Genomic DNA, 21868 nt, shown 5'->3' with positions numbered 1-21868 from the left:
AGCAGAGTCGATTCCAGATGTGAGGCTGAAGCCATCAGTATATAGATGGTATTTAAAGCATTGGGATGAGTGAGTTGAACTAGTTAGTAAGTGTTGAGAGGCACAAAAGAGATCTGAGGATTGAGCCCTGAGGCTCTGCAGCATTTAGAGATTACGTGAGAAGATGCCAACAAAGGAGACTGAGAAGGGCTAGTGGTGAACTTCGTGTCTCTCTCCTGCAGTGCTCAGGACATTCAGTGACTCCAGGACCCTGTTCTCTATGCTTAGACGTGTTTTCTCCTGCATCACCCCTGGAACAGCTCTCCTCATCACAATCCTGCCTTGTGGCTTTCTCCCCCTGCTCTGGTCCTACCCTTTGTTTTATTCCCATACACCTGAGGGATGTGATGCACTCCAATTAGAAAAAGGTGGTCACTGAGCTGGTGATTTCCAAGACCTTCCTTCTCCATTTGGTGAATATCATTGCCATGTCTACTCAGTGTGTTTTCTTTCCCTCTTAATTCCTGTTCATTCGGAGACGTTTGCTTCCTTGTTTTATCAACATACTCATAACTCTGACTTTTTAATGATCCCTCTTGTTCCTACTGACCTGCACAGCTTGTCTTCAGTTGTTCACCTCCAGATGCTACTGCCAGTATTGTGATTTTTCTCTGTACCTTCCGCTAGAGGTTCATTAGAGATGTTTTTGATTGGTTTAGTTCTTCCCTGATGGAGCAGAGTTGTTTGTTCCTGATCACCTCAAAGGCCATTCTTTAGTTAACTGCTCATCCCTGATCCAGTTAGTACCTCCAGGCACCTTCAGTGTGAACAGGGCCTGACCTGTATAGTGGTGTTTAACATGTGATTGTGTCATTTAAAAAAAAAAAGTAAGAGGACTTGTAAACAAAGTTGTTTACCCCTATTTACATCTGTAGGTTTGGTCTTGAGGAGTAAAATCGCAAAACCACAGACCCTCTGTCCCTAAAACCTAAGGAAACAAATGAAACAGTTAATTATCAGCCTGAAAAAATTATACAGCAACAACCACACAAAGGCAAAGCCACAGTTTCATACCATTATCTTTGAATAGCAGCTACTAAGAAGGAGGGAGGAAAGCTGGGAGAAAGAGAGAGAGAGTCAAAGAGGGAGGATTCACTCTTGAAGCTCATGCCTTAAGCCTGTTTTCCAGACATTGAGAAGAAAATAAATTGGAAAAGCAAATCTTAAAACACATCCTCCTCTCCTTCTGTTTGAGGAGACTTGACCATGGAAGCATGCACAAGCCTGAAAAAAAGACGAGAAACCCCCCAGTGTAGAAGTGACTTGTTCCAGCCCTTTTACGAGAGGCAAAAGAAACTGCTAGATCTCACCATTTTATTTTTCCAAGACAGAAAGAAAGCTTGAGAGTGAAAGCAAAATAATCATGATTTCCAGAAACGAATTGTCTCCCATGATACACAAAAATTTAGCATAGTGAGAGTATGAGGAGAAAAGAAGAAAACAGAAGCCACAAGGGGACAGGCGGCCCCGGGAGCAAGAGCCCCTCTTGTATTCTTTCTCCTCACAGAGAACCCAAAATGGCAGAATCGGCCTGTCTGTCCTCCCCTGGAGCCAGTGCTGGGAGAGTGAGGTCTGGAAGAGCCCATGATCTGAGGATGCGAACACCAGAGACTGATGGGCTCTGGCAGCAATAAGGATTTCTGAATAACTGAACTGAAGAAATACCTGAAGCCTGATCTTTCGAGCATGACTTCCCATAGCGTAGCTAATACTTCTGTCCCTGCAAACCCCTCTTCTCATACTGAGACAGCAAAGCAGAGAGAAGAAAACCCAGCTGACATTGAAACAGGACTCACAACCAGGCCTGAGATTTGGGGTCACTTTCTGACACCGTAATAGAACAAAAGATCTAGACAAAGTTAATTGTATTTCAGAAGGACAGATATCATATGTTTTCACTCATATGTGGATCTTGAGAAACTTAACAGAAGACCATGGAGGAAGGGAAGAGAAATAATTTCAAACAGAGAGGGAGGAAGGCAAACCGTAAGAGACTCTTAAATATAGAGAACAAACAGGGTGGATGGGGGGTGGGGGAGAGGGGAAAATGGGTGATGGGCATTGAGGAAGGCACTTGTTGGGATGAGCACTGGGTGTTGTATGTAAGCAATGAACCATGGAAACTGACCCCCAAAAACCAAGAACACACTTTACACAGTGTATGTTAGCCATTTTGACAATAAATTATATTTAAAAAAGAATAAGAAGAAAGTTCAAAGCAAAGATTCTGACCACCATGGAGCAAATCTAGAAAGCAATTAGTCCACATTAAAACAGGTGATAAGAAGACTCCAAGAAAAATATCCGAGAGCAAGAATCCAATGGTTTTGGAGTAACAGAAGGTTTTGGGAAGAACATCTACAGCAGCATAAGAGTGGAATTTATTCCAAACAATAGATAAAATTCATGAGAATTTGGAAAGTATAGGAAATAGAAGGGGGGGAGGTATGTATTTCTTTTTCCAACAAAATCTGTCAAAACCAATCAGAAAATCTCAACCAAGCAAAACTAAACTTAACTGAAAATTGTGTAAGAAAGCAAAGATTCAAATAAAATGCATGAAACTAAGTCAGATTCTGAGCAATTAGTGGAAAGTGAGAAAGGGAGCATTTACCTGGAGCATTGACCTTCTGGTACCGTATACCTCATAATACTGGAGCCCTGGAGAAGGAAGTAAGATCTGAGAGCATTACCCGACTCAACAGTGAACAATATTTTTATAGTCAACTTATAGTTTATCAATCTGTTGATTATAAATGTACTGGCAAGCATGAAAGACCAGTTAGGACTAAAAAATGTGCTTAGGCATACAGCTGTAGTCTGTAGTTTATCATCCATTAAGAAACTCATCATCAAGTTTCTTTACTATACAGTATTTTAATGATATGACATCACCTTGATTAAGCTTTTGAAAGGTAATATTAATTAGCTTAACAAGAAGTGTGTGGAAACTATATAAGTAGAAATATTTTCTCATAATCATGAATAAAAAGTTAATAAATTGAAAGGTAAACATTTCTATGAGATTGGAGAATATTAGTTTTTCTTAGATTAATGTAATCTCAACAAATAAAACAAGAGGATGTTTTGAGGAGTTAATACGTAAAAGTAAATAAAAGAATTCTGAAAACAGAAGTTTATGGGGAACAGCTAGGAACCCTAGCTTTTTAAATTCATTACGATGTTTTAAATTCATTAATCAAATTATTAATTCATTTTAATCATTATTAAAGTGAATGTACAGTTGTTAGGCAATTTGGAGTGAGATTGATGGAAAAAAATAAAAATTTAGAAATAGAGCTGAAATTGTCTGAGTATTCAGTTTATGATAAGAGGTATTTCAGATTAGTGAAGAAAAGATAAATTTTTTCAATTATATGTGCTGAGTCAGCTGATCATCTATTAAAAGAAAAAATAAGATTAATTCTTATCTCACTTCTTATACCAAAATAAATTCCAGATACAAACTGATTTAAATGTGACTTCTGGTTAAGCATGTTAAACATAATAAACTAAAACTACTTCATAAAAGTATGGGTACATTTACGTCCAATCATCCAGTAAGAGAAGTTTTTTACCTTAGATAAAAGAATAGCAAATTAGACCACATAGAAATGTAAAATTTATGTTCACAAAAATACCACAAATGGATTGAGGAAAATACTTTAAACATATATAACAGATAAAAGATACATTTTCTTAATTTATAAAGAGCTGGTAGAAGCCATTAAAGAGGGACAAGAGGTCAACAGGATAGGAAAATGACGTTAAGTAGAGACAAGGAGCTCAGAGAAAACAACTTCCTCCAGCCCTTTGTTCATGGCCCCCTTCTTCCCCATTTAAGTCCTTCTCATTTTCATCATGACAATCACTTGCCATCATTTTCCCCAAACAGTTCTTGCCTCACCCAAGAGGAGTACATTGATACTTCTAACTGGCTCATGATAGCTTTACCACAATTCTCTTATATACCATGTTTTCCCTTTTGCCTTTTCTTACAGTTGGTCATTTTCATCTTTTTCTCTACTCTTGATTATAAATTTCTCAGTAGAAGAAACTGTGTCTTCCTCATCTCAGTCCCCAACACATCAAGCCTTCAGTAACCACTAATAACCCACATTTAAATAAATACACTAAGCAGGCTCTTCAAGGGACACGGATTCCATGGACAATATAAATATAAGTAAGTGTACTTGAGTCACATCTCCAACAGTCGTTGGGATTTAATTTCTGGATAAGATTTCAACAAAACTAACATAGCAGCCTTCATGCCAAGCACAAATTAATTTTCAGCCCGTAATTGAAATATTTCATGGCGCTACTTTTTGTTGGTTTATTCAAGGAAGCAGCTGGAAACACATGAATCGCGTTGTAACAAAGCATTGCTCTCAAATATAATTCACAGCATCTTACAACATGCACTTTCAGGTGGCTGAGCTGTGCAGAAAGGAGATTTTTTTTTCTTCTGAGACTCTGAAAAGAGTGGAAGATAACCCCTGTGTTCTTGCCCACATTGCTTATCTGCCAGCAACAGGTTACAATCCCATTGCTCCATGTTCCCTAACATTTACTGAATGTATAATAGCTGAGTATTCATGAAAGCTAATGCAGTGGATGAAAACAAATTAATTTGGTTGGTGCCCAAGGCAGTTGAAAGGTACACCTGCATTTTTTGGTCTCTAGGTACCAAGAATAAATGTTGGATTTAATCACAAGCTGGCCTGTCATTTTGGGGGAAAGGAATTCATGTCGGGTGAAATTCTGTTTATACTGGTAGATGTGTTGACTCTTCCCCTTGTGCTGTTGAGTCTTGAGGATGTACACACACTTTCACATTGGTGACGTCTTCATTGAAGAAAATACAGCAGTCTGATATTTTTATGTGAATTGTCTTTGAAATTTGTGTTCCTTGTCTTTGGATGTAATAAATATGTGACAGAAACATACACAGAGGGAAAAAGTAATGTCCTCAATAAGTTTTGGCATTCTTAAGAAGTTAAATGACGCATTGCAAAATCTGAAGCATTTTTCAGATGAGTTAGGACTAATATTCTCTTAGATGCCCTGGCAAAGAAAGTATTATATTGTCTTCCTTGGTGATGCTGAGTTCAAGCATCAGTAACAGCCTACTTCATGCTTACATGAACAAAACACGTTGTAGGTAATGAGGTTATAAAAAATTAACTCAAGGAGATGTTAAGTGTTTCACACATAGACAAAGGATAGGTGGAAAAACTTATCTCCTAGTAAAAGAATCACTTACCAATTAATTGCTCCTTTGTTCAAATGGGTCCGCTTTGTGCTGGGATTGAATGTCGTACTTCTAAAACAGTTAAAATTTAAGTGTCCCTAGGAAAGGAAACTGCTAAGAGTGTGTACTGTGTGGGGTGCAGCCTGGAAACTAGTAGATTCAAGACCTCACTGAACATGGACTGCAATGCTTGGAAAAGAACTTACTTTGGAGTCATAATGACTCAGTGGTACTTGTTACTGCCACACGTTAATAGAGTGACTTTGAGCTAATCACCAATCATCTTTAAGCCTCATTTTCCTTATCTTCTAAAAAAAAAAGGGCAGAGTAGATTTTCTGTAGGGTTCATTTTGTCTCTAAGATCCTATCAGTGTAACAGGGCTTTTTATCTTGGGCCTGTCCATCTCTGTATTATCCTGGACCTTATTTCTTGGAATCTGAGAATCCAATTTACATCTTCATTGTACTAAAGCCTATAAAGACATTTTTAAAGAGTCACTGGATTACAATTGTCACTTTCTCCAGACATCATCATCATAATAAATCCTCATTAAGAAGCATTTATTGTTCACTAATGTATGTAAGATACACGAGTCAGAGATGTACATATAATCATATACTTAATAAGAAAAACTTGTAAGAAGAGAACTAGCCAAAGTCTTTGCAGAGAAAGTATGAGTCTTTTAGCTTGGCTAGATTTTGTGGGAATGCTCTATTTTGTTTATTTATTCATTTTTTTTTATTTATTTAGGTCTTGGCCTCTTTCATGGTCTTGAGTATGCACCCTGAAAATAATAAATAAAATCATGAAACTATGTTTGTCTTTATTAAGTCTCTTGGTATGGTAATACCGTTTAGAAATGTTTCTTTTTTAATGAGTCTTGTGTTTTTAATATAACTGAAATAATTTGATGGATGGGTACTATAAAAGTAAAATCAAGGCTATTATTCTCATATGCCTGTAGACAATCAAATGCAATTCGCTATAAAAATAAGTTGCACTTAGCAACAGAAAAAAAATACAGTTATTTGTAGGAAATGTTAAGCAACTCGTTAGCTTGCTTAGAGGAAAAAAAAGAAAGTCAAATAAAAAGATGTCTTTTTATTTTATTTTATTTTATTTTATTTTATTTTATTTTATTTTATTTTCTCAACAGTATTTACCACCAACAAGGCTAATATTAATTCAGGGTAATTATTATTAATAATAATTCAGGGTGATTATTTTAGTTTTCCACACTGAATAGTTAGATATCAGGCTTTAGGGATCTTTAATTCTCAGCTCTTTCCCCTCTGTGGAATTAAGGCTGTTCTCCCAATCAATCAGATAAAAATCAATAATATTGAGATCGAAGTCCTCAAACACCACAAACTAGTTTTAAACTGCATGCAAGCCTGAACTGGTGTTTAATGCCTCCATTCTCTTCCTCCATAGGCGTTTATGTCCATGTTCCAGATCCTCACCCAGGAAGGATGGGTAGACGTAATGGACCAAACCCTAAATGCTGTGGGACACATGTGGGCACCTGTGGTAGCCATCTATTTCATTCTCTATCACCTCTTTGCCACTCTGGTGAGTTTAGCCTTTCTTGTCAATTATATCTTAGTACCATAGTGGGGTAAGCATCAACCGGTTTCTGTGGCCTCTTTTCAATGTCAAAACGAGAGTCAGAGAACCAGTGTAGAGTAGTCCGGCCACATGAGGTTTCTTCCAGTCTAAATTTCTATGACTCCAACTGCTTGAGGAACTAGATTCCAAATTTGACTAAGAGGAGGGCTCCATCCTATACGCCAGTGTCTGCCTGAGGGAACACGAGATAAAACATAATGAAATCCCATATTCAAGTACATGGTTAACCATCTCTAAGTGTTCCCAGAACTATGTCATTATTATTGCTGCTGCTATTATTGTTATTTATAAGGTGGGGACACACTCTTCAGTTTCACTGCTTCCATTCCAAAGCTGAGATTAAACTGAAGACCTTGACTCTAGGGTGCAGTTAGAAGTCAGCTCTGTGTTTCTGGGCTGTGTGGCTGAAAGAAACACATGGGAAAAAATTAAAACACAGAGTCACAAATATTGCAAAAAGCATCATGAAAACAAAATACCAAAACCCAGGAAAAATTGACTTCTATCACACAAGGAGAATTTTCTTTTCAATGCATGTGCATTAAACAGAAAGAAAAAGGTTGTGAAATATGGCCTTGACATAGTAAGGGATGTAATTCTCAGATCTTTCTAATGGCCAAAGTACATCCCCTTATAATAAATGTGTGTATATTTAAGAAGCAAACTTAAGCTCTATTATGTTAAAAGTTCTAGTGTAAGGACCCAAAATGTTATCCTTTATCAGAAACACATGAAATTAAAAAAACAAAGAACAAAAAGCCCTGCTGTTGCTAAAAAGCAGAACGTTTCATAATTTCATTCCTAATATTTGGAACAACCAAGGTAGGCAGTGTTCCCACTTTACAGATGATGAAACCGAGGCTTACAGATGATGAAACACACCCAACATCATGTACAGTGTAAATGCTAGACCCAGGACGTTCCCATGTCTTCCTGGTCTCATAGCCTGTGGTCAGGCAGCTACGTTGTTATTTCCTAAGATCGTGAAGTTTAGCATTATCACTGAAAATGTCTTCCTGGAATCAAACCTCTCTCCAAGAGTCACTAAAATAAGACAAATTACAAATGGGCACTAAGATTCCTTCCAATTCTAAATGTGAACTAAATAGGTGCTTCAGAAACTAGATGTGTTCAAGGTTGCATTTGCTATAGGCAGAACCTTTCTTTCGAAAGGGAGCACATAGGTCAAAAAGTGTATAGGGATACATTGTTACATGGTGTAACGTTTTAGGTTCAAACCGTAGAACCACATAGAAATAGTTTTGGCATTTTTTACATGGGGTGACTTTTAAAATATGCACAAAAGCAAAGAACCTTCTGCAGAAGGAATGGAGGCCTGGTTTCCAGAGCCAAATCCACCTGCGCCTCATGACATTGGCCCTGAGGGCTTTGCATCCTGTCTTCTGGGACCTTTAAGTCTATCTCATTCATCCATCCATCCATTCATTCATCCATCCACACACCCATTTGTCAATTCAACTAATGTTTATTAAGTACCTACTCTGTTTAAGTTCCTGTATAACTATAGAATAGCTTGGAGACTATTGATCATAGTTAAAGGTAGGATAGATATGATTGAAATCATCTATGTATAGTAATAATCTAATTGTTCTTCTATTAAAACAATATATTTGTTTGCTATCCTCATGGCAGATGTTTCACACAAATTTGATCCTTTATTGAAAGTCTCACACAATACGAAAGCAAGAAGAAAAATGATTCGGCCTAGTAAAATGTTTATACCAAACCAACGCAACCTCTCTGTTGCGTTGTATCTGAAAATGAGGGTAACGATGCCCCACATACCTACTTTCCAAGATGCCATCTACATGGGAGCTGTATTTTGGGGGATGTTTTAGCCATGGGATAAGAGGGTGATCACAGCTATCACCAACACTGAGTTTAAATAAGATGTTGTGTGCATTTAAAGCTATACATTAATAAAGGCTAAACATTTAATATGTTCAGATGCTTTTAATTTATAGAAGTAAAGTATTACTGATCAATTTAAAGCATCATTGATGCCCATTCCTAGAACGAGTCCTTCTCTGCCTTAATGTTTCCTTCTTCCGCCCACACCATGTCTCCCAGATAATGACTGGGATGTATTTGGTATGAATCTATCGTCCAGTTTTAAATCATATTTTACTGAATTTAACATGCTATTAACTATAGGAAGACTCTTATTTTGGCTAACATTAACAAGAAACAACAATTAAACCAAACACACATAGATAAGTTGCATGCCAGTTTTAGACTGTTGAAATGTAAAAATAAACGTGTGTCTAAAAATCCATGAAATGAAGTAGTTTCCCACATATATATGTATCCATCAAAAATATGTAATGTTTTAAATTTAAGGTTTTAACCTACAAACAGTTTATACCATTAGTTTTTAAGATTTATATTAATTTTCCAGTTGAGAAGCTATGCTCCAGTGCCCTGATGGCTGTCCCTGGGAGGCATGTCCCTGTACACTTTTCTCACTGCTATGGCCACACAGCATGCTGAGGCCAAGTCATATTTGATCATTGTTTCTCTCCTTAAGATCATTAGTAGCAGCAATTTTCAGGGTAAATGGGATCAAACTCCACACACATTCCCCAAATACTGTTTTTGAAATCTTTTTATCCTAATGTACATAAAGTTCATTAGTATATATAATCATGAATATATGGAATATGACTGACTGTCATATTTGTTTATCAGTCCTTCCTGGTGGATATTTAAGTTGTATTCCAATGTTTTGCCCTCACAATGTTGCAACTAATACATGTATACATTGTGTCCACTTGTGTGAGTGTTTCTCTAGGTTATATGCCAGAAAGTAGAACTCCAGATCCTGGATCCTGCCCAGATGGCTCTATAGCATGGGTCTGCAAGCCCATATATCAAATCTGGTCCACAGGCTTTATTTATACAGCCCTTGAGCAATGCACAGGAGTGGTTTGTGCATTTTAAAATTACTATATAAGTACGCATAGAACATCATCAGTGTTGCCTCTCGGCCCTCAAAACCTAAAATATTCACTGTAGGGACCTGACACTTGCTGAGCCCTGTTCAATGGGCAAGCTATACTAGCTCACCCTCCCAAGTGCCGCAGTTGAGAACCCCATGTTCTTCCTTCCTCATGTATAGTTGATGTGGTTAGGCTTAAGATTATGACAGTCTGATGAGTTGGATGGTAGTATCACTTGGCCTTTAGCTTGCATTTTTGCATTTCAGTAGTTGTTGATAAGGGAGCACTTCTTCATATGCTTACTGGCCATCTTTGTGACCCACCCAATCATATTGTAAGCTTTACCTGTTTTTCTAAAAGCTAGTTGGTCTTTTTAGAATGCATTTGTCGGAGTACTACATATCCTGTGGGATAGTAGTCCCGTGACTGCTGTAGGAGTTGCAAATTTCCTGTTAGGCAGCATTTTGTTATTTCAATTTGTCTCTGATGGCTTTTGACATTATATTTTGACATAGTCAAAACCATCCGTTTTTCACTTATGGTCAATATTTATTCTGGATTCATGCTTAGGAAATTCTTTCCCACCCTGATGTGGGAAAAATATTCTCCTCTGTCTTCTAATTGTTTTAAATTTCTGGTCTTTAAGGAATCTTAACGTACTGCTTGTATATAGTGTGAGCCAGATAAAATACACTACTGCAAGAAAACTCAAAGGTTTTTCTTAACCAGATTTATGTGAAGTGTTTTAAGCTTTGAGATATTTGGTTGGGTTCTCTGATTATGAAATCTAAAGCCAAAAGGACAACTACTCAGATTTTTTAAATTTATAAATGATTTTTTTAGTGTTTTTAATTTTTTTAAGTTTATTTATTTATCTTGAGAGAGACAGAGCAAGCTAGGGAGACAGAGACAGAGACAGAGAAAGAGAGAGAGAATCCCAAGCAGACTCTGCACTGTCAGCATGGAGTCCAGTGTGGAGCTCGAACCCATGAACCACAAGATCATGATCTGGCCGAAACCAAAACCGACCAAGCCTCCCAGGCGCCCCTATAAATGATTTTTTTTAAATGAGAGCTAATTAATTCACTGAAAGAAGGCACTCCACAAGACATGAAATCTGAGTGTCCCTTTCATACTATACTACCCAAAAAGTCTTGGGACCAAAGTCACTTTGCCAGTTCACTTGAGATTTTGCCTAAAATCAGCAGTTGCTCTGCTTTTCTGGACATCCTCCAACCCACAGTCACTATGACAGGCTCTACAATGTTAGCCCAATCTGATTTAGCCCAGTTTTCCTGAATCTCAACTGCTATGTCTAAGTACTAACCTACATCCTGGCCAGTTTGGCAAAGAGCTCAATCCCTCCCCTTTTTGAGTCTATACCTAGTACAGAAGTAGGACAAGTAAACACAGACCAACCAGCCAACCAACAAACAAATAAAACCTGTGATTTAAGACCTACTGATGCAAGTGATAAAAGGCTGTGGCTTGCCTTCTATTAGGGCCCACATAATACTTCTGATTCAGATCATCCCAGCCCTACCTGATCTGAAATAGTTAAAATATTGGCAGTAAAACAGCTGGAGACAGTCTGTGGATTGACAGATAAAATATGTGGATGGAGGCCCTAGGCCTGTGTTCAATATGCATCACATCCCTTTAAAATCCGAACACAAGTTAAAATCTCCATTCCATAAGCCTGTCTTTAGGCTTGAACTTAATTAAAATGAGCATTTTTCTTAAATTGTATGCTTCTTTTTGCAAAATACTACAAAGCATTTTAATCCAAATGAAAAAAAAAAAAAAGTCCACATAAATATACAAGCTCTGATTTGTTTTTTATCCACACTGGCCAAGTTGTGCTGCACAAGCCAGGGAGTCCCTGATTTAGTCTTTTCAAGGACAGGCATATGCCAGGCAGCAAAATAAGAAAAAAAAAATGTTTGGCTGCAGTTTGTTCTGGAATAAAAAACAGCAGGCTATTCCATCGCCCCCTGGGGGCACCAATTTGTCAGCCCACAATGAAAATCAAGCTTAAGTGTATAGCAAATGCATATTCATAACCATTATCTATTGTCTCTTTAAAATGTCTCTCTCATCCACCAGGTATTTATTCTGTATTTCTGTCCTGACTGATTGCGGTTTGCCCAGTGCTTGTGAAATTCGTCTCCCCCCCCCACCCCCCACTTTTGCCAATGATTAGGCGATAAGGGCTATTGAAGACTTACCCAGTTGAAAGACTCTATTTTTTTTTTTTGCTCAGTGTTTTTCCCTTTATTATTGTTTCAAAGGAAAGCCCTGTGATGTGAATACTGAAAGAGAGAAAATGTAATTAAGCGTTCATTGTGGATAGTCTTTTTGTTACCTTTGAAGTGCTTAAATTAACACAGCAATCTCTTGATTTTGCTTCTGTAGTGGCAGTTTTCTGAGAATAGTCATATTTTGCTGACAAAAATGGCATTCCAAAGTGTAAATTAAATAACTTGATTTTATAGAATTCATTTAAAAGTGCATCTGTGTTGAACATACCCCATTTTACATTGCTCTGATTGCATTTGACTTTTTGTTGACCTGTGTAAAAAACGAGATTGTTTCCTACACAGCTTGTGAGACAACTTAGGATAGTGTGATTCTAAATGGTAAAAAGGAAAAAGAAAAACACGGGATTATGGGGTGTTGACCAGGTGCCTGCTGTGCTCCTGTTGTATGCTTGAAAATAATTTTTAAAAAGGAATTATTAATAAAGCTCATTGTAGAGAGAGAAATAAAACTAAAGGTGACATTTCAGCTAATGGGCTATTGTTAAGCTGCATCAGAGGGAAAAGAAAGTAGTACAAGTTAACTTTGAAGAAGTGGGAAGGGAACGGGGAAGATTTGGAGGACAAGGACAGGACTATATGCAGAGTTAGAGAGAATGCAAAATAGAGGTAGACATTCTCAGCCAAGAAAACCCACTCAAAAAATGGTAAGGCCACCCTCTTTCAAAATAAACCATGACTTTCAGTAGTCTGAGTCATGCTGACCCAAAAGTTGAGTCTTCGGTAGAGGAGAACCTTGTTGTGCTGGGCAAAATGGTCTTGTCACAAGAAAACTGGAGGCAATAACGATACTGGGGAACACACCTGCTTCCGTAATTTGTCAAATTCTGCTAAAATGTGTTCTGGGTAAAAGGAAGGAAAACAGATTAATTGTCTATGGTTGAATGTATAAAACTTAAAACATAGCAAATACCTAGCAAACCCTTAGCTCAGGAGAATCTGGCTTTTTCAGTACAATGTAAAGAGTGAGAACAGCAGTTAGAGAAGGATAGAGAGGCCATAGGATTTAATGGTAGCTGAACACCTGTTAAGACACTGGGACAGGAGCCATATTTAACCCAGAAATGGATGCTTTGAAATCCACTAAGCTAGAAGGTCAAAAATCTCGCTAGTATGTTGGTATGTCATTCATAAAAATTCTAGGAACGAGATTAGATGGCCCCCCAGAGATTTGATATGGCATTTTCCCCACTAAATGTATTGTCAATGCTAAAAATATCTTGAGCAAACTAGAAGAATTTGGTACCTGTGATATTTTAATAGTTATTCTACACTTTTTCATTGAAATTGGTGATTTGTAGTGTATCAGTATTGCTCATAAATAAGGAGGTACATGTATTACATCAGTTGTATATTACATACTAGAACAAATACTTGTGTTGCTTATTAATATAATGGAAAGTTATATAGCTCTGTTAAAAAGTGACTAGTAGCCAATGCCTAAAAATATACAGATGAACTTCTTTTTCTAAAGCATTGAACAAATTAAATACCACTGTGTTGAAAGTATATGTGTGCCCTAACAAAGCTCAAGAGAAAATGAAAGGATAGACCATTAGCCTCTTTTGCCCCTGAAAGTACATCATTCAGAAAAATTGTGATGTAGTATTCTGTGCCACATTATAAATTCAAGTATTGTGTAAATCCAAATATTAAAAAAAAAGTAAATAAAGCAGAGCGGGTTAATTGCATAATTTAGAACTGGCCAAGTGTAAAGGTAAAAGCGTTCCATGGAAATGAGGAAGCTCTTGTGAATCAATGTGGTGAGTCCCTGTAAAAAACCTATTTATTCTAGCAATAACATTTTAATATACACCTGTGAATCACACATATTGGCTATGGAAAACCCTTTGGCACAGCACATGTGGCGCCTGTGGGTAAACACTGACTGAAAATAAGATTCAGACGTCAATGTAATGGGTTCAGATTCTGATAAGCATCACTTCAGCTTTCTATAAAAACAGAACAAAAAAGTGCAAAAGGAAACTGGGAGAACTGGGAACTGTTCTTGCTTTCAGAACTAGGATTTGTCCCCCATTCCTATGACTTTGTCAGGGCTGTGGAGGGGTTGGGGTTTTGGAATAGCTTACACCAGATCAGCGTCCCACTCAGCCCAACTGTGCACAGCACCGGGTCTGTAGGAAAAGAGTGTCTCACTGACAACGTGAATTAAATAAAACAGGAGCCGAGCTGCCACCCTCCCTTCACTTCTATTTCTTTATCACAGTGGTTATTGCCACCTTAGTTGAGTCTGAGAAAAGAACCACAAAGTAATTCTCACCTCCTTGCAATCGGCCACAGCTCAGCCCTGCCTCTCCTGCACCTTCTGTTTCCATTCCAAACAGGCAATCAAAGCCAGACGTCGTCGGTCACCTCTCAACTCTAAGTGCCAAGGTGCCACCTTATCACAGTGCTTGGCAACAAGGACCAGGCTAAAAGTCCGTATCCAAATGGAGTTTTGGGAGGAAATGAGAGCTCCACACAGATTTTTCAATACAGATTCTGCATGCGCCATCATGTTGTCAGGTTAATTAAGCAGCAACACCTAAACAAAGATATTTGTTGAATGAACTTAGGTTTAATGACAGTTGAAAGCAAGCTTTCAACTTTATTTTACATTATTCTTGAATTTGTTGTCCAAACCCCTCCCAGCTGCTTCGTCCTGTGGGTGTGGGCCTTTCAATCCTCAGAGCCCTTTCCTCGAGTTTGCTAGCAAAGCCAAACCTTTTCCTTTTGGAGTCTTGCCTTCTCTCTATCTTGAAAGCCAAACTCCCAGCTACATGGGAAACCTTATATATATATATTTTTTTACATTTTATTTATTTTTGAGAGAGCGAGAGAGAGACAGAGCCCAAGTGGGGGAGGGGCAGAGAGAGAGGGAGACACAGAATCCGAAGCAGGCTCTAGGCTCCGAGCTGTCAGCACAGAGCCCGACACGGGGCTCGAACCCACAAACCGTGAGATCATGACCTGAGCCAAAGTCGGACACCCAACCAACTGAGCCACCCAGGCGCTCCAAAACCTTATATATTTAATAGCCCTTTGTCAAACTGTACTTTATGCTGTGTAGTTACTGTTTCAATGAACCAATTTAAAATAACTACATTATGCGTTAAAAATTACATTTGGGAGGACAAATTTAACAGAGAGGAAGCAAATGTCATCACTTAGTGATTATTACAGCCTCCCTCTCATACCTGCCAACCTCCCAGCCTCCCTTGGTGGCATTTGGGCCAACTGCCACCCCTCCATCCTACCTCTCTGGCCTCTGGTGGCAGTGCTCTGTGATACTTAACTGCTCACCTGGCCCCTAATAAGCCACATGTTCCCAAGGCCTTGTCTTTGCTCATGCCACCTGGAAATCCGTTCTCATAATTCTCTTCCTGCCAAAATCATCTTTTCTCTTTAGTATCTTGATATCTTAGTAGCACAGGGTTGGACCCTATCAGTGCCTCACAATCTTAAATAAGTAGCACTCAGAAGACACACCGAGGCCTATTGTCCCAGATCAGCTCTCAGAAATCTAAATGCTCAGATGGCACAGAACTAAATGTGTGATACTCTGATTGGGCTTAGTTTCTGGTCGTCAGTCTTCACATTGGTATGAGCCTCACTCTCAACCCCTGCTCCAACTTTGCTTCACATTCCTCCTTTCTGACAAGGAATGACATTTTCCAGGATGGAGCTTGAGGGAAGCAGGGGGGTGCAGCAGAGGGCAGCGGCCACACTCAGGGGCAGCAGCAGTAGTGGTGCCAACCTGGGCATGTTCAGCATCCATGACTTGGCCCCCACTTCTCACCAGAACTTGGCAAGAGGTAGCCTTGCTGGAGGTCCTGCATGGACAGGGGGTGGCCTGCACAGAGTTGGAGGTCTGGGAAGTTCTGGGAAGAGAGGGGAGGCCTGAGAGAGCCTCAGAAACAAATCTCTCTCTGTTCCCACCTGGAATGGAAGAACTTCTCAGCTTTCCTGAGAGTTGAGAGCCAGTGCATAGGAATAGCATTAGTGTAAGAGCAATGTCCCAAGCTGGAGACTAGATGGAGAGTAGAAGGGCATAAATGGAGACCCCCAAAAAGATACATCCACATCCTGACTCCCAGACCTGTGAGTTTGGCCTTATTTGGAAAAAGGGCCTTTGCAGATGTAATTAAATTAAGGTTCTTGACATGAGACATCCTAGATTATCCAGGTGAGTCCTAAATACAATGACAAGTGTCCCTACGAGAAACAAAATAAGGACAAGACACAGGAAGAAAGAGAAGACCACATGAAGACAGAGGTGGAGGCTGGAGCGATGCCATCACAAGCTAACTAGCACCTGGCACCACTGGAAGATGGAAGGCAAGGTTCACCCTCCCCTGGAGTCTCTAGAGGGAGCGTGTTCCTGCTGACAACCTGATTTTGGACAATGGCCTCCAGAACAATCATAGAATACACTTATGTTGTTTCCAGCCACTAAGCTTGTACAACTCATTACAGCAGCCCTAGGAAACTAACACAAGGGGTGTCACTGAGATTCAGATCTTAGTAGGAGCTGCAGGAGCTGAGGTGGTGACCAATTCAGCAGAGGCCCCCAAAACAAGCACTATCACTGTCCCTGAAGGTGGACAGAGGACAGGCCACATGGCCACAGTGGACCAGACCTGATGAGAAGCACATCATTGACCTTCGACAAACAAAAGGAATATTTATTCAAATGTAACTGAGTTTTGAAAGACTAAATTGAATTGATATAGCAAGATGTAGCTTTCAGCCATCAGCACAAATGGAGGGTTTATGGACTAAATTCAACTCATGTGTAGAAATATCAAGAAAATTATTTTAGTTTTTGCATATGTAAGTTTATGACTGTATATTTTCATACAGGCTGCACCAAACCACAGGGTTGTTGGGAGAAGATTAAACAGAAAAAGCGATAGCTGCAATTCGTTGAGCTTTTGTTGTTTTATCCATAATATTTCACAGACAAGGGCCCTGAAACTCAGTGTCTGGTCGCTAACTGAGGTCTCCCACCACAGTGCTCTTTCTCCCAGGCCGCCCACCTACAGCAACCCAGTTGAACTGTGAACCTCATAGCAGTGAGCTCAATATCATATTTATATTCCTGACCAGGCAGTGTCTGACACATCGATGGAGCCCAATCAACTGCTTGTCGAATTTAATCGAATAACATAACCTCACTGTCCTTAAGTAGCCTGCCATCTGTCTGGTGTTAGGAAAATCATTAAAAATAAAATATCCTGCCAACCCAAAAAAAAAACTCCATCAAGGTAGACGAGAAAGAAAACAGTTTTGTTATTGAATAATCACTAAGCCAGACGGCAGTGGGCATCACAGGCAACCCACTAAAGAGACCACAAAGACAAAGCAATTTCACCTTGTATATATATTACATCTGTGTTCTCAAGATGAAAATAGCTAGGCCTCACATAAGAAGACTTGACAGGATCATTTATTAAATAGAGTTCCCCCTAAATTCACCTGGTAATTGGGGTGGCCATCTGTGGTAGCTAATTACCTTTATCTAGAAGAAAAAGAAAACTTCTCATCTCTTCAAGACAAGTATGTACTTTTGGAATGTGGAGCCAGGTTGCTAAGTGACACTCCCATCGCTCCCTGCCAACCCCCCCCCCCGCCCTGCTCCAGAAGAAGGGAGAAGGGAATGATAGATAGGGTGCTGTTTGGCTAGTGTTTATATATCAAAGAGGTCACCCCCCTCCCAAGAAAACCATTCTTGGGTTGTAAAATAAGTGCTGTGTATACATCAAAGGGGGAGGCGAAGAATCTACAAAGTCATGTTTTCTAAAGGAAATGCTCTAAGAAAAGGAAGGAGAACAGTCACTTTTATCATGGAGGAATTTTTTTTTCTTTTTAGATTCGTGTTTGTCCTTTAGTGGGGAGATAGGAAAACTGGTTAGGGTGCCTGGGTGGCGCAGTCGGTTAAGCGTCCGACTTCAGCCAGGTCACGATCTCGCAGTCCGGGAGTTCGAGCCCCGCGTCGGGCTCTGGGCTGATGGCTCAGAGCCTGGAGCCTGTTTCCGATTCTGTGTCTCCCTCTCTCTCTGCCCCTCCCCCATTCATGCTCTGTCTCTCTCTGTCCCAAAAATAAATAAACGTTGGAAAACTGGTTAAATTAGACACAGCAGCGCCTGCGTAAGTGCCCGATGAGAAATAGAAATGGTGAAGGATGGCACTTCCTCGAGGCAGGAGACCCTCTGGTGGGCATCTCTGAATTTGGAGTGAGATTGTAGGGGAAGGTAGATTCCTCCTCTGATATTGCTGTTGATGAGAATATCAAGGTCAGGCAAGGGGACTACACTTCAAGGGAACTATGAATGGTCCTGTTGAGAATAATGTCTGGTTAGAGAAAGACTAATATATCTGTGCCCAGATGCCCATGGTGTGGCAGACATGGTGACATCAGTAAAAGTCTGTCATCTAGATGATTCTGTGTCTTCTTTAAGTTCTGGTAGGATCCCAAAGGACATGGCTTTTAAACAGAAATATATTGGCACTTCTCCCAAGCCAAGCATACACTGTCAAAATTTAATAATATTTGGAAGCTTTTTTCTCCTTGTTATATACCCATGGAACTTGGAAAAGAGCTAGCTATTAAATTTTGCATAATAAATCTCTCTGGTTCTTAAAAGTCATGACTGAATTGCCTTAACTTTTTTACCTTCTTGCTTAATCCTCCAATATTAACAGATGGGAATAATTTCTTAAGAGGGAAATTGAAAGGAGGAACATAAATTAGGGATGAAAAAGATTATCAAATGAATGTGGAACTTTAGAGAACTCAAACTTGAAAAGGGACTAAATATTAAATATTTTTAAAAATTCTACTTTTTTGTTGCTTTCTTTTACTTTAATTTACCCATTCCAAAAAAGAAGCATACGCTTTTTTCTTTTAAGTTTGTGAAATGTGGTGAAATACAAAGAAAAGGGGAGAGACTTTTTCACAAAAGCAGGCATCATTAACATCTCTAAAGTGCCTCCTTCTAGCATTTTCTCTATTGTTCTTCTTTGTTTCTTGTTGCATTTCTACCATGTATACTGTTATTTAATGTTGTAATGTGAGCATTTTTTCAATACTATTAAAATTCATGAGTGCATTAGTTATTTATTGCTGTATAATAAGTTATGAACAATTTAAGAGTTCACAGCAATAAACATTTATTTCTCACTTTTTCTATGGGTCAGGAATCTGGAACAGGCTGAACTGAGTGATTCTAGCTCGGAATGTCTCATGAGTTTGGAGTCAAGATGTTGATGGGGCTGCAGTTGAACAACAACTTGACAAGAGCTGGAGGACCAGTTGCCAAGATGGATCACTCACATGGTGGAAGGCTTCAGTTTATCACCACATGGACCTCTCTTTAGGCTGCTTGTGTGTCCTTATAACATGGTACCTGGCTTCCACCAGAGTGAGTGATCCAACAAAGAGTAAACTGAAACCCACAATATCTTTCATCACCTGGTCTTATTAATAAGTCGCACACAATCATTTCCGTAACATATTCAATAGACCAACCATATTCAGCTTGGGAGGAGGCTCACAAGAGTGTGAACACCAGGGGGTCCTCTTAGAGACCAGCTACTACAATGGGAATTTTTAATGGTTGTGTGATTTTTGTAATAGAGACCTGTATAATTGTATTATCTGTCTGTCAAGCACCTTTGTATATAAAGCTTTTTATTAATACTCCAAATTATTCCCTTGGATATAGTCTCAGAAGTGGGACTGTTGAGTTATAAAAAAATATTTCTTAATTTCCATTTTAAATTGGTTTCATAAAACAAAATAATATTTTATATTATTTCAGTTAGCATATGCATTGCCTTTAACATATTCATGATAAATACCTGAAAATTCTTATGCAGTGCTTCACAACTACATGTTCATTTTTCATTTAATGCATTCTATATAGTGTATTTTTTAGGCAGAAATTCTATAGCATATATATATATATATATATATATATATATATATATATATAGTATTTTGATACTTACAGCATGTGGGTTTTTTCATTGTTATTTAACCATTTTATAGATCCTCCTGAGTTTGTTTGTTGCTGTTATTTTGGACAACTTAGAACTTGATGAAGATCTTAAGAAGCTTAAACAAGTAAGTAATGTATGGGGAATTCTTTAACTCTGAATTTAAAAAAATAAGGGTAAAATATGTGCTTACAGATAATGTTATCAATAGAGCTAGCTTCAAATTAAGAAAAATAGTTTAATAAATTAAGGCAGTCTATGTTGGCAGAATTTTCTTGTGTTTGACTTTTATCCATTATCCACAAAAAAAAAGTTTTCTTGGCTCTAGAATTATCCTAGGAATATTTTTAAATTACTCTTTTGAGTAAAAGTAAGATGCACATAGTATAGGAAATTGGACTGGTGACTGTTCCCCTTCTGTCATTACATAAAGGTTGTTTGAGGATGAAATGCTTCAGGGCCAGATTGCCATTTTGTATAATTGTGTGTAATACTCTTGAACATCATCATAAAAATATTAAGCATCAACTTGCCTGACCTCTAGACACTAAAAGAGAATTTAGTCTTGGTGCCCATAGTCATTATAAGAAATGGAATAGAATAAATGATCAACTGTGTGCCCAGTTATGTATGAAAACAGATTGGATGTTATGGCATTGATAATCATACCCCAAAAATGTAAATGGAAATGTGTGAAGGTTATATGGCTGATGGCAGAAAGATGACAGGCATGATGGACCATTCTCATAGTTTCTGTTACATGGAAGATGCTTAGCATACATATATGGTTCGATCAAAGAGTAGAGACCCTTTGAAAAGTAGAGTTGGTGTGAGTGAAGGTCAGTGGATAAGATATTCTTTTTTATTGCAATATAGTTGGCATACAATGTTGTATTCGTTTCAGGTGTGCAACAAAGTGGTTCAACAATTCTATATATTATGCAATGCTCACCACAAGTGTAGTTACCATCTGTCACCATACAAAGTTATTACAATATTATTGAACATATTCCCTATGCTCTACTTTTATCTTCATGGCTTATTTATTTTATAATAGGAAGTTTGTACCTCTAAATCTCCTTTATTAACTTTGCCCTCCCCCCCCCACCCCAGCAACCACCAGTTTGTTCTCTGTATTTATGAATTTATTTCTGGGGTTTTTTTGTTTGTTCATTTGTTTTCTTTTTTAGCTTCTGCATATAAGTGAAATCATATGGTATTTGTCTTTCCCTGTATGACTTATTTCACTTAGCATAATACCCTCTAGCTGCATCCATATTGTCACAGATGGCAAGATCTCATCCATTTTTGTACCTGAGTAATATTCCATTGTATATATATACCACCTCTTCTGTATCCATTCATCTATCGATGGACAGTTGGATTGTTCCCATATTTTAGCTATTATAAATAGTGCTGCAGTAACCATAGGGGTGCGTACATCTTTTCAAATTAGTGTTTGTGTTTTCTTTGGGAAAATACCCCGTAGTGGAATTACTGGATCATATGGTAATTCTATTTTCAATTTCTTGAGGAACTTCCATACTGTTTTCCAGAGTGGCCGCACCAGTTTGCATTCCCAAAAACAGTGCATAAGGGTTCATTTTTTCCAACTTTGTTGTTTCTTGTGTTTTTTTTTACGTTAACCATTCTGACAGGTGTGAGGTGA

The 21868-nt window shown here is 38.5% G+C and overlaps 1 protein-coding gene across 8 annotated transcripts in view; it reads left to right on the top strand.

Annotated features, from left to right (window-relative positions):
• The window catches only part of NALCN (sodium leak channel, non-selective), a 316716-nt gene that overhangs the window by 180427 nt on the left and 114421 nt on the right, over positions 1 to 21868 (top strand). For all 8 annotated transcript variants that reach the window (XM_053217644.1, XM_053217633.1, XM_027065180.2 and 5 more), the window contains 2 exons: positions 6726 to 6863; positions 20252 to 20326. In XM_053217644.1, coding sequence (XP_053073619.1) covers positions 6726 to 6863; positions 20252 to 20326 — 213 coding nt within the window. The remainder of the gene's footprint in view (positions 1 to 6725; positions 6864 to 20251; positions 20327 to 21868) is intronic.

The sequence above is a fragment of the Acinonyx jubatus genome, chromosome A1, assembly GCF_027475565.1.
Source record: "Acinonyx jubatus isolate Ajub_Pintada_27869175 chromosome A1, VMU_Ajub_asm_v1.0, whole genome shotgun sequence".
NCBI lineage: Eukaryota > Metazoa > Chordata > Mammalia > Carnivora > Felidae > Acinonyx > Acinonyx jubatus.
This window is presented reverse-complemented; position numbering and strand designations above follow the sequence as displayed.